The sequence below is a fragment of the Acanthopagrus latus genome, chromosome 19, assembly GCF_904848185.1.
Source record: "Acanthopagrus latus isolate v.2019 chromosome 19, fAcaLat1.1, whole genome shotgun sequence".
Taxonomy (NCBI): Eukaryota; Metazoa; Chordata; class Actinopteri; order Spariformes; family Sparidae; genus Acanthopagrus; species Acanthopagrus latus.
The window spans coordinates 14,095,295-14,108,770 of record NC_051057.1 but is presented as its reverse complement, the minus strand read 5'-3'; the positions used below and the strand labels follow the sequence as shown (position 1 = coordinate 14,108,770).

At 39.3% G+C, this 13,476-nt stretch overlaps 1 protein-coding gene across 1 annotated transcript; it reads left to right on the top strand.

The window, feature by feature from the left end:
* The first annotated feature begins 334 nt into the window (after window positions 1-334).
* On the top strand, window positions 335-13,372 carry sgk3 (serum/glucocorticoid regulated kinase family member 3). Its single transcript, XM_037079588.1, has 17 exons — window positions 335-610; window positions 5,491-5,669; window positions 5,865-5,948; window positions 6,104-6,176; window positions 6,331-6,406; window positions 6,613-6,688; window positions 7,019-7,068; window positions 7,210-7,267; window positions 7,628-7,711; window positions 7,808-7,939; window positions 8,333-8,445; window positions 9,039-9,075; window positions 9,566-9,652; window positions 9,952-10,047; window positions 11,446-11,601; window positions 11,791-11,880; window positions 12,474-13,372. Exons 2-17 carry the CDS (start codon window positions 5,592-5,594, stop codon window positions 12,642-12,644), a joined length of 1,461 nt encoding a protein of 486 aa, XP_036935483.1. The 5' UTR covers window positions 335-610; window positions 5,491-5,591; the 3' UTR covers window positions 12,645-13,372.
* Window positions 13,373-13,476: the final 104 nt, after the last annotated feature.

Below are 13,476 nucleotides of genomic sequence, written 5' to 3'. Positions count from 1 at the left end.
GTGTGTGTGTGTGTGTGTGTGTGTGTGTGTGTGTGTGTTAAAAGTCATTTTTTTCCCTGAAATGTAGAGGTATGAATAGCATGAAAACTTAATTAAACAGATAGATAGATAGATAGATAGATAGATAGATAGATAGATAGATAGATAGATAGATAGATAGATAGAAAAAAGAAAACAAACAGTAAGAATGAAAGTTTTAAAACAACAAGTCAAAAACAAAATGAAAACAGAAAGATACATGAACTAACAACAGACTCAAGTAACATCCCATCATATGGTTTCCTCCAACGTGTGCTCTGGTTTTATTTTGAAATGCAGTACCAGAAGCAGACTCGTGTACTCTGCCTGGTGTTTGCAGTTGTGCGGTCCCGTGACAAATTTCATTGGAACTTTTTACGGCCAGGAAAGACTGATGTTTCCTGCTTCTCTCTCAGTTGACTTTACGCGTATGGGCAGCAAGAAAATACACCCTCAGTTCGGGGGTTTGGGGGCTTTCGTCTGAGCCGAGACTGGGGACATGTTCGATGTACTGACAGCTTAAATGCCGGATAGCGAAACATCTTCACTGGACCAACGGAAATAGATGAACCCCTCGTCCGAATACTGTAAGGTACGTGATGTTCATGTCAACGGCACCTTGTTGTCGCTGTATTAACGTTGGCTAGCTGTGGGGTAAAATCCACCTAGCATACAACACTCTAGTGTCAATGTGATAAAACGTTGTTTTTTCAGGTAATAGCAGAGGGACGGCGGTTAGCTATAACATCATTAACTTAATATTTCGAAGAGAACACAAAACAGGAGTTCAACCGAAGCAAAACAAAACACATTAAGTCAAGTTAGCTACTTTGCTGTGAAGCACAGGCGAGAAAATGAGATGGCAGTCGAGTGTGAGCTTTTGCTGTGTTTTTGACGGTTTGTGTTAAACGCGGGGACTTGTCGGAGCACGTCAAAACTTTCATTGCGCGTGTATATGTGCGTGTCGGTATTTAATTTGTGTCTCTGTGTGTGTTCAACTCCTCCCTCCTCCGCCTCGGTTATTCCCCCCCCCGTCCTCAGCTGGAGAAGGTAACACTTTTTCCTGCAATACACGTGATCAGTACAGAGATTTTAAAAAGTTGTACCGGTGTAAGTACACAAGTAGCCTCAGGTGAAATTACTTGAGCTCACCAAACGGTTCAGCCAATATTAAACAGAAGTAGGCGAGGCCTTTCTGGTACTGTGCTCCAGGGACATGTTGTCCACCCCCATGTAATTGGTTCTCTGAGTATAGAAAATATGTGTCAGACCTCTATGCTGACAAACCGAAGTGATGTTAGGTTGCTGATTCAGCTGTGCGGTATGGACAGTGGCACGCAACCATTTCTAAGTCCGGGGATTTGTTTTTTGCATCGTTTCCCTCCTGGGGTGCTATTAGGTAAAAGATAGATGTCGACAAATCGGGCAAATGTTGACAAGCAGTATGCTTTTCCTAATAACCACTCTCTCACAATCCTTTATTTATGTGAGAATAGGCTTAAATAAGATTTTGACATGGGGAAGGTTAAGGCTGGTTCCTGGATGTGGCAGAGATGGATGCCTGTAACGATAATGGGATATGAAATACTCCAATATCAATATATCTGTTAATTTACACACCTTTCTGCAGAGAATCCGAAAATGAGGCCATCAAACACTTGTGACAAAGTTGTGTAACAGATGCAGGATGTTTTATAGTTTAACAATAAACTTCCTTTGTCCAAAAGTACATCAGCACACTGAAACAGTTAACTCTACCAGGTACTGGATGTATTTCTGTATTATAATCTCTGTAAACACAAAGTTTTCATACTGGTGCATATTGGGCAACTTACACATAGATACAACATTGGGCAATTGATGTAATTGTTAGGCCCCTGTAACAGGTAGCTTTTCAGAATACTTTTTATCAAACAAAATTTAAGAGCTTTACTAAGTGAGAAATGTGGTGTGGGATTTCAAATCCGTAGGTATAGCCAGGTCAATCTAGAGCATCTTATGTTCTGTGTTCAAATTTTCTAAGTGCGCAAGTGGTTTCAGACCTGTTTCTAAAAGGAAGTAAGCGCCACTTTGCAGACAGTCGATGTCTGTGAGCTGTCTGGACGGTCAGGTTGATTTAGGAATTTGTCCAGATGCTGAGGTCGGTTGCACGTAGCGGGGTTGACTGAGTTCATGCCCCTCACACACTTCTCCAGCTGCACTTCCTCAATCAGAGATCTGTCTCTGTTGCATCATAATGAGATACCTCAATACTGAATAATGTTGATGTCATTCAGTTGTATCACACACAAAACAGATGTCAGGTGTACTGTAGAAGTTTTAAACATTTTATGTGTATCTAAATAAATCATCATGAATTTATTTGTGTTTATTTGAAAGTACCTGGTCACAAGAACACCTATAAATGAGGGTTCCTCTGATTTGAATTGTCTTCCTGTTTCAGGTCTTTGTGTGGTCTTCCACAATAACCAATTCAGTTTGGGTTGTTCTGTGTTTCGGTGTTTGTTAGTGGATGCTTGCCTGATTGAGCTTTCACATCTGATTTACCATTGTAGACTAACTTCTGCCTTGTTTTCTTGCTAAAATTGCTTGTCACGCTTGACACACCACCACACACACACACACACACACACACACACACACACACACACACACACACACACACACAAATGTATTCAACATCCTCTTAGGATATCCACAGGCAAGGATGTGTGTTTGAGCTAAGCAGGAAGAATGCTATTTTTGATCCGCTGTAGTAGTCTGGCATATTTGTGCCTGTCAGCACAAGTTAATTCATGTTGTGGTGTGAAGGCAGGGCATGCTGGGCTCAAACTGCAGCTCGCAAATGTGCTGAACGTTAAACTTAATGTCTCTCTAATGCTTTGTTTTTAATTTTATAACTAAATCACTATTAGTGGGTGTGGTAAGCTGCAGCATTCCATATGAAGGAGTAGTCACCTGAAAACACAAGTGATTGTACTACATGCTGGCCATGGGTTATGTTTCCTTTGAACCAAAATATTTCAGGAATGTTAAAAAGCGGGTCTTACCCACTGACGTACAGCTTCAGTTAACCATGAAAACATGCACAGATGTGAGACAGCTCAGGGAAATGGCAAACCATTTTTTGTGTGTACCAGTCACAGTTCACTTTACCAGCTCTCCTTATTTGATAGCCAGGGTTTAAAAAATGAAAAGATCTGACTATGTAGCAGTAACAATCATTCGACTTCTTGCTAACTATTAAAATAGTCGGCAAGTATTTGGACAATCGGATAATTGGGTTGAGAATTCTTTTAAGAAAATATGTGATTTCATCTTCTTTAATTTTTCTGGTTTCTTTACCTCTCTTTGAGAAGTTACTTAGCACTCCAGTCCAATGAAAATAACCTTTCATTTTATTTTCATTCAACTGCTTCAAAATAAAAGGAAAGACAGTTGTGATAGAAGATAATGTTCATGCTATTTGTGTCTTAGTTGTTTGTCTTGATGCTCATAATGAAACTGACAGAAAATTAAAAGTAGAAACAAAAGTGCAAGAAGAGACTGGTGATGAAGAGGGCATGAAGGTCCCTCTGATTGCACACATGCATTTTAAATAGGATCCGCTCTTTTGCTGTACCCTCACCCCAACGTGAGTGGAATGAGACTTCCCTTCAGGATGCATTCAAGATCAATACGCAGGCGGAGAAAGTCGACACAAAGCACGTTTTTTACCCATGTTGTGAGCAAACAGCAGTGAAAGTAACAACGGTTGTGGTTAGAGAGACAAAAACTACTGAACAAACTGGGCTGATGTCACTAATGTCAAACAATGGACAAGTCAGGGCAACAGACAATGAGCTTTGTTGTTAAAGAAAAAGACGTTGCATAACTCATGGTGAAGGAAAAGAGATAAAAGAGAAACGCAGTGTTTACCCAGAACATAATAGATTTATATCATGTCATCGGGTCAGTTGAATACTGGAGTTAACCTCTATTAAAACTGAATTCACTTACGAGATTCTGTACAATAACTATGAACTTTGCCCTCCTTTGCCTTCAGGGAACTTGGGTCCTGACCTTTCGCGACTACAAGTTGTCAGGGGAAGGAGTCTATAACACTTCAGCATTGAGCTTTATTTCTCTCTTTTAAATGTTGGGGATGAACAACCCTGGGGGTCCTACTCTTAACCTATTGTGTAACTCCAGCTTCAAAGACCCCTGGAAGGTATTTAAAAATACCTTTCTACTGACCGGAACAAGGGAGAATGTCACAGACCCAGCATGTGTAAGAGAGCTTGTGTGTGTGTGTGTGTGTGTGTGTGTGTGTGTGTGTGTGTGTCTGAGTGTTTACAAGTTAGAGTGAGTATGTATGAGATGAATGCATGTAGAAGAGGCTGCACAGATAGAGATTTTTAATTCTCATGTGTGGGAGGGTTGATAGCACCATTACAAGTCATTAACCAGCAGTATAGGTGTTCTGGTCATTTTTATCTATTAAAGTGTCAGATGAGAGGGAGGATGTGATGTTCCTGCTCAGAGGAAGGAGTGAGTTAACTGGCTGCCCAGAGGGAGGGAGCCCGCCTGCTGTCATGTTGCAGCTCACTGACCCTCCGGTGGTTGCCAGTGCACGCTACAGTCTTTCTTCAAAATGCATTGGGGCCTCTAGAGAAGGTTTTCAATCAGCAATGCTTTAAAAGCTTTTTTTTTTTGTAGATTTCTTTCTTTGCTTATTGCCCATAGGCAGCATCTTTTAATCTGTCCATTTGCACACCAAAGAAAAAACAAATTTTTGTGTATTCTTGGCAAAGTGTAATCACCTCTGCAAGAGTGTTTAAAGCGATTGACCGTAATGGTTGCCAGGTTGTCAGTAGGGCTACAACCAACATTTATTTATATATATATACTCTGACCCTGATGAGTGGTTTCCAACCAGAAAAGCACATTTAAACATTAGTTGTGGGCCCTGATATAGACACTACAACTTGTTAAAAACCATACAAATAAAATTTGAAGTAGTTAATTGCAGTTGTGCTGCATAATGCTAATGTTAAACTGGTCTTAGCTGAGGACCCCAGCAAATGGATATTTAGATACATTTTGTTTATTTGTACTGTGTTATACTTGCAGGCAACCAGCTGGTGTTGTTTTGCACACAGCTTTAAGAGGCAGCCCACTGTGAACCCTGCAAAACTAGTGAGAACACAAAGGGATAGATGGATGGATAAACTAATGTAATAGAGTCTTACAAACACATACACATGATCAGTGAACAGGACAACAATGTTACAGCTCAAACAGCAATGAAATATCTCACAACACAGTTGTGAAGAGGTGAATTAGTAACTAAAAATCGATTCAGAAAGTTTTGCTCAGAGACAGATGTTTATCATATCAGATGTAGCCACTGCTGACTGAAATGTGGAGAGAGCTGAAGAAGAAGTTTCACTTCCTGATTAACAGAGTCTTGTTCTCTTTTCTCCACCACAGCAGTGACCAAGGATGGGGATTGGCCAGTATACTTGAAGTCTGATTCTGAGGAAGAAGCATCATTTTATGACTTTGCACCTTTGAATGCCCAAGCTTTTAAGATGGAGGAGCAACCCAGTCTCCCCAATGTCAGCATACCCTGCCACAACGAGCAGAGGGACAAGAAGAAGCGTTACACAGTGCGTGATAAACTTCTGTTCATTGTTCAATTTGCAGTTTTGAGTAGAATCAAACATGTAGGTCAATGTTTGGTTGTCAGGCACCAAACGCCTACAAATGTTATTGCTGTGCAATAAAATCCTCTTTATTGATGATAGTAGCATTTAATGCTACTACTCCTTGTGTTTACGTGGACTTTCCTTGACTTTTTTCAGGTTTACAAAGTCATGGTTAATGTTGGACAACAGGAATGGTTTGTCTTCAGGCGTTATGCAGAGTTCGATAAACTCTACAACACTGTGAGTGGTGGAACAATGTTATTTTCGATTTTACACCATAGTACCTACACAATAATGTACTATTGTTCGTGACACGCTGTCCACATTGACATTTAGAGAAGTTAGACACTTGTGATCGTAGTCTGCAACATAATGTTCTCTGCTGCTCTCAACAGTTAAGGAAGCAGTTTCCATCTATGAACTTGAAAATTCCAGCCAAGAGGATATTTGGGGACAATTTTGACCCTGGTAGGTGTTCACAGTAAGCTAACATATCCAGTGTACACCAAGACAGAATCCCCCTACCTCACCATAAAAGACTTAAGTGCAGTTTATTCTTGATCCATGTTGTCTTCCCCTGTGTTTGATTGTAATTTAAGTAATAAATGCATTTGCCCAACAGAGTTCATCAAGCAGAGAAGAGCAGGGTTGCACGAGTTCATCAAGCGAATAGTCTCACATCCTCAGCTTTGCAACCAGTAAGTGTTCTCATTGCCATTATATACCGTTGCATCGGCGACTTTATTAGGATTAATGGCTTCAATGATCTGAATCCAAAAGTCTAATGAGATCAAATTTGTTTATCCATGCTTCACACTTGGCTGAATTAGATTAAGAAGATGGAGAGAGTTCTGCTTTGTTTCATTCATTTATTAAACTGCTCGGTCCCTTTTAAACTTCACAGACCAGATGTGAGGGCTTTCCTAATGATGGACAAAATGCAGAACTTTTCTGATGCCTCTGAGGATGAAGATGACAAAGTAAGTAACTCATCAACCAATTTTGATCAATCAAATTCCGTTTTTGTTCTCCTGCTGACTACATCTTTTCAGTTGATGTGTTGGATAGTTTAGATATATTAGAGTAGTAAGGTCCTTTACCTCTGGTTTTGTTATGTTATGGCTGTAGCAAGAGAGGTGTTGATTCAGCTCTGTATCCCTCTTGGTAACAACTGGTTAAATCTGCCTGGACTAAAAAAATGCCCTTGTGTCAATAACTTAAAAACTGCCATTTAATCAGTGTTGAGCTCTACCCTATTGTTGAATCTTGACGGCTAACCGAGATAATGTTTTTTTGCTGCTGTTTTACAGAGCAACTCTACCTCCAGAAACATTAACCTGGGACCCTCTGGAAATCCACAGTAGGTTCACTACTCAAATGCTCCTTTAGAAAATCTAATGTGTTAGCCCGAAGCAGGCTGCCTTGCTGTCTTTGCGGTTGTGTAATTACATACAGTGCATTTTACGTCTGTGAAATTAATGTATTAAAATGTTTCTTTCAGTGCCAAGCCCACAGACTTTGACTTTTTAAAAGTCATAGGGAAGGGAAGTTTCGGGAAGGTATGTGCACAACACAGTACGGGAAAGTACAGTCAGTTTCTGTTAATCCCACAGTGAGAATTCTCACGGGTACAAACTTAATTGGTGTATCGGATTAGATGAAGTTTTGTAATCCGCTTTATTAAAAAGGTTTATTTTAAGTAGCTTACAGGCCAAAAATAATTTTGTTGACTGATATGTTTTTGTTATAGTGGAGTTCATGAATTATATTTAGAAACGTCTTTCATGTGTCTGTGTTTACTGAGTGGGTAGCAACAAGTTTTAGTTCTGCATGTCTTGGCCTTTCCATGTAGGAAGTGAGAGCCAGCTCTGGGATTCCTCTTGTTTACACTGCTGACGCTTTCTTGTCTTGTGATGCAGGTTTTCCTTGCAAAACGGAGACATGATGAAAAGTATTATGCGGTCAAGGTGTTACAGAAAAAGGTCATTCTCAACAGAAAAGAGGTAATTTTACAATCAAGGGGGACCCTGAACCTGTCATGTCATGCTTTGTGCAAATGTGAATTATAATTCTTCTTCTAACTCACTTGTCCCAATTAGCAAAAGCATATCATGGCAGAGCGCAATGTTCTGCTGAAGAATGTGAAACACCCTTTCCTAGTTGGGCTTCATTACTCCTTCCAGACCAAAGACAAGTTGTACTTCGTCTTGGATTTCGTCAACGGAGGAGAAGTGAGTTGTTTCAGTTTTGTGAATAATGTGCTCACACAGAAATTAGTCATACGGTCGAGAAAAGCTGAGAAAGGCAGTAACACAGGAAATGTGTAATAAACACTTCAAAAAAATATCCTCAGAGCAGCATTGTCACTAGTTAACACACCTCCGTGTGTGAAAGTCTTATTAAAGGTCACAACATTACTCAGAATGGCTCGAGCGTGACTTGCTCTGTGAATCTTAATTTGACCACAAAGGCTAGTAACATGTGAATTAAATCAGATAAATATTTACATTTTTCAGTCAAAGTTATTGGATCTATTAGATTCAAAAGTCATTTTTATACAAATTACTTCAGTATGATTGCCATGTAATTTATTCCAGTAACTGAATAGAACATTTTGATTCCAGCTTTTCTTCCATCTTCAAAAAGAGAGGACCTTCCCAGAGCCCAGGGCAAAATTCTACATAGCTGAAATGGCCAGTGCACTGGGATATCTGCACTCTCTCAACATTGTTTACAGGTATGTTGGAGATTTATATAAGTGCTTGGTGTTTAGTTTAGTTTGTTTTTTCTAAAGGACTGAACTAAATGATGTTGTGTCAGTTAACAAATTTCAGGTATAGAGAATGTGAATTTCTTTAACAAGCTGCCATTTCTATAGACACTTACAAATGTCATGTAGTATACAGTGTATAAAATTGAACATAAGTTAACTTAAGCGTATGTTCGCCACACATGTTGGCCTCACATGATGTGTCTTCAGTGGCATTGCTACCATTTTTTGGGGTTGGAATTTCCTGGTGTTTAACTCATGAAATGATGATAATGATAATGATGATAATAATTTTCTTCCAGTTCTTCAACGAATTTAAATTCCTGGATTAAAGGGAGGTGAAATTGACATTAATGGTGGGAAGAATATGTAAAATACAAACAGATTTTGCATTTTACTTCTTCTGATTGCTGGTCAAGTAGTTTTTCGGGATGTGGGGTCTCAGTAGGGGAATTCATACTTATGTCCTCAGTCCTCTCAAATCCTGGCTAGAACACTGTCCTTTTTGTTTTTTTGTTTTTTTTTACTAAAAGTAATTCATTTGTGTTAATTTTGTCCAGAGACTTAAAGCCAGAAAACATCCTCCTTGACCACGAAGTGAGTATTCTTGTTTTTTCAGTAATATAGAATAAACAATACATAATGACTGTACCAGCAGTTACACTGAATATACCTGGATGGCACTGCTCCTAATTTTTCAAATTAAATATAATCTTGACAGTAGATGATATCTTTATAATATGGCTACTCACTGTTGTGGCTAGAACTACAGCCTAAATGCTGGTTGTAGATTCAGCTTCATAGCACAATGTCATTTCATGTCTTTTCCGGTCATATTTGTACCACCGGTGAACAACAGTGTCATTTCCAATTCCAGATGGACAAAATGTGTGTGATTGGATTAGGTTCTACTAATGATTTTCCTGCCAAGCCTTATTGAGAAAGCGAGGGAACGTTGAATGGGACTGACTGAGCTACGCCGCAGCCAACATTCCTGGGCAACAATAGAATCCTCAGTCCCCGGGGATAATGAGCTGCTTGTGTGGCACATGTTGTCTAAAAAAGCCTGTGTGTCCTCTTTTTAAAGGGGCATATCATTTTGACGGACTTTGGATTGTGCAAGGAGGGCATTTCCCAGACAGATACCACCAATACCTTCTGTGGAACACCTGAGGTATGTCGGCTTTGGATGTTTACACGATTACTGATTACTGAAAATGTTGCACCACATTGTTCCACCTTTGGTGTCAAAAAGTAAGAATCATTAACAGGCGTTGTGGAATAAAGTTTGGTTAATAATTTTACAAGCATGAGTCTATTCCATTTAGGGCCTATACTGTTGTATGTGTATGTGAGTTCCCAGGGGGAAAAGGCTTTTATGTAGCAAGAATAGTAGTTGATACATTTAGTTGGTACATTTTAAGTCAGAGGGAAATGCCAAAGCTAATGTTATACTGTTATGTTTGTGTGCAGTACTTAGCTCCAGAGGTCCTGAGGAAGCAGCCGTATGACAACACAGTAGATTGGTGGTGTCTGGGTTCAGTGCTGTATGAAATGCTATTCGGCCTGGTGAGTTCTTACAATAAGCTGCCTGTTTACTGGTCATTACCCAATTTGTTTTTTTGCAGTGTTGTCTACTTTAGGAAACAAAGCTTTTTAGTTTTAAACACAATGTACATCATCAAATTTGACAATTTCCCATAGTTCTAAATGTCAAAGAGTCAAAAAATCTCTCACTTTTTTCATGCAAGCATGAAACTTGGTACACGTGTACAGTTTGGGGCCCTGAACATTTTCAGAGGTGAAGTCATCACACAAACGGTACGTGGCGGCCATCACAGCCATTTTATTTTCCACTATAGCTGAATGATTTATTTTCTATCATATCTCCTGATAACACAGAAAAGGTGCCATCAAGTGATACCATATACTACATGATGAAATGCTCAGTTGAGGAGGTAATGGTGATTTCTGTTATACTGTAAGAAAGGAAACTAGAGACCATCTTGCAATAGGAGCACACCATTCATATTGAGCCGCAAGGACTCGGTAGTCATTACAATATTATATCACAAGTTCTCAGTAATCATGGGTCAGACCACACCCATCTTCAAACTCTTCCTTCATTTTGATCTCAACTACGTACCTGTAAAGTTTAATGACTGCATCGTGCACAGTTATGGTGCTATGACACAGACAAAATGTTTTCACAAACAGACATACCAGTTCACCTTTACAGATACTCGAGCGGTGGCATCGCTCTCTCTTTTCCCATCCCTTAAGGTACCTCCCTCTAGGGTACCTGATCACATACTTGTCTAGGAGGAATTCGGGATTGGTCTTGTGACAGGATCCCACCAGAACAAGGAATGTACGGCAATAAACATGGTATAGTTCTCTTGTTTCACCAAACTCACTTCTCTAATGTAATCGTTACCATTGCACCATTCACATTACATGTGACCCCATTGCAAGATGGTCTCCAGTTTGACCTAACCTAATTTTTATCTCCACCACACACCTAACACAGGCTAGTTGCTAAGGTCACATTCGAGGCCTTGTCAGCCTAATCCCTGGACTGGCAGAGCTTGCCTCTCCCTTATTCCCACCACTGAGGTGCCCTTGAGCAAGGCCCTTAACCCCAACTGTTCCAGTGACCAGCAGATCAGACTGTGTTTACACTAAGCAACTCCAAGGGGTTAATGGGTAACTGTGTTAATGTGATCAGGGCGTTCCTGGAAAAAAAAAAAAAAGAAGGAATATGCTTTTAACCCTTTTTACAACAAAATTTACATTTACTACGAAAATGTGGCACCCTAAATTGTACAAATGTACCAAGTTTCATGCTTTTATGAAATGGTGAAGGATTCCCCTTAAACACGTTGCCTGTCTCCTGGACTAAAAGCACCACACTGTTATGTCACACACACCTCCATGCTACTACTTCCCTTTTCTTTCTTATCCTAGCCACCATTCTATAGCAGGGACACACATGAAATGTATGACAACATCCTCCACAAGCCATTGGCGTTGCGTCCTGGTGCGTCCAGCACAGCCTGGTCTCTCCTCCAGGGCCTGCTTGAGAAGGATGGGCAACACAGACTGGGATCGAGGGATGACTTTGTGAGTGCTTATTTTTCTATGCACTTGTCCAAATACAAACCTTATATGCAAAAGAATTTCTTTTTCTTGGGCTCCCCCTGGTGGCTGATCTGTATGCATCATAACACTGCTGCTAACGACTTGCAGATGTACTTAATGAAACTAACTTTTGAGAAATACGAAATTATGTTTTTTATTCTGTATTTTCAGAATGAGATCAGAGCTCACAGCTTCTTCTCCTCCATCAACTGGGACGACCTTGTACAGAAGAAGATCCCTCCACCATTTACACCCAGAGTGGTGAGTATTTGTTTCTTTCACAGTAAACAAAAGAATCAGAAGACTTTGGACAAAAAATATTCTTCAAAGCAGAGTACTTTTATGTCCCTGGGGGGGAGGAAAACACCACACTCACAACTACATGAGCAGAGGTCTAATCAGACTGAATAACTTGAAACACCAGTATGGTTGCAAGAACTAAGACTTTACTGATAATAAAAAAGTATAGCAAGGTTTAGCTCCTTCTCTTTAGCAGATCTCCTTGTCTACTTTAAATTTATATTTTTGGATAGGGTGATTTTGTCTGCTCAGTAGACACAGAAGAAATTAAATAAATGCAAAAAAGCTCATTTGATACACCTTTACCATTAATTCTTATTAATTGAAAATATACCTACACACAGTAGATTGAGCAGGTGTTTCTATTTAACAGCAGATGTGACCTAATTACGCAACATTTTACTTGCAACAAAAACCTCTAAGAAAAGTGTTGTAACATTACTGTTTTGTGTCCATTGTATGAAAATACATATACATTTTGTTTTGCATTCATTTCATGAATGCTTATATGACCCATTTTATTTCATTATTTCCTTCCCCCAATGTTTTCACAGAGCTCTGTTGGTGATATCTCAAACTTCGATCCGGAGTTCACAGATGAGATGGTCCCCAACTCCGTGTGTTGGTCTCAAGAACATTCCATAGTCAACGCCAGTGTAATGGAGGCCGACGATGCCTTTGTGGGCTTTTCTTATGCCCCTCCTTCTGATGACTCTTTCCTATGAAACATTCCCAATGAGGTCCTGAAATTCCTTAACCACCATAACTTCTTTTGACTAAAAGGGAAGAATTTATAACATGGATGAACTTGTTCTATGAAGCCAAAGTGAGAAGCTGAGAGGAGAAAGCACTTACAACAGACTGTAGTTGGAACAACATGTGCCTGAAAAGTCTTTATATTTTACCAATTTGTATTTATATAAATATATATACATACATAACAGATTATATTTTTAAGAATTAAGGATATCCATCCTCTATTATTGTTATTCTTGGTGGATTCTAAAATGAGCCTTTATAAAGCCTTAAATTTGCCCCTCAAATGAAATCAGTAACCAGTTTTCTGACAAACTTGAACAATTCACTGGACTTTACAAAAATACCATCTGACTGTCAGTTGGAAGTGTGTTTGTACATGTAATTACTGTACAAATGAACTTGTGTATCATATTCATTTTAACTGAGCTGGAAATAGGGATTACTTGAGAGACCACTGAATACAGCATTTTGGTTTATAGGTCACCTTTTGTTAAGATAAATGTCTTCTATGTCTTCAGTTAGCTTTCAGTTTATCTTTGCAAGTACTGAGTGAAATGTTTTTATTGGATTGTTTGTGTTTATCTTTTGCTATCCCTTGCCTTAACACATTTTCAGAAATCCACAATGCTTTGCTTAGCCTGGCAATTAAATAGGCCTGTACTCCTGCACAGTAATAAAATATTTTTTAAAAGTATCCCAACAGTGTCTGTGTATTCTGAAGTACGAATTGTTGTTGAAACGCATGAGATGAAATTAAAAATTAAATTTGTAATTACTTTGATAAACGTATTACATTAA

Coding starts and splice junctions, on each gene's coding strand:
- sgk3 (XM_037079588.1), top strand. CDS start 5,592: ATGGAGGAGCAACCCAGTCTCCCCAATGTCAGCATACCCTGCCACAAC. Junction 7,069..7,209: donor GGACCCTCTGGAAATCCACA/GTAGGTTCACTA, acceptor TGTTTCTTTCAG/TGCCAAGCCCACAGACTTTG. Junction 9,076..9,565: donor ACATCCTCCTTGACCACGAA/GTGAGTATTCTT, acceptor CTCTTTTTAAAG/GGGCATATCATTTTGACGGA.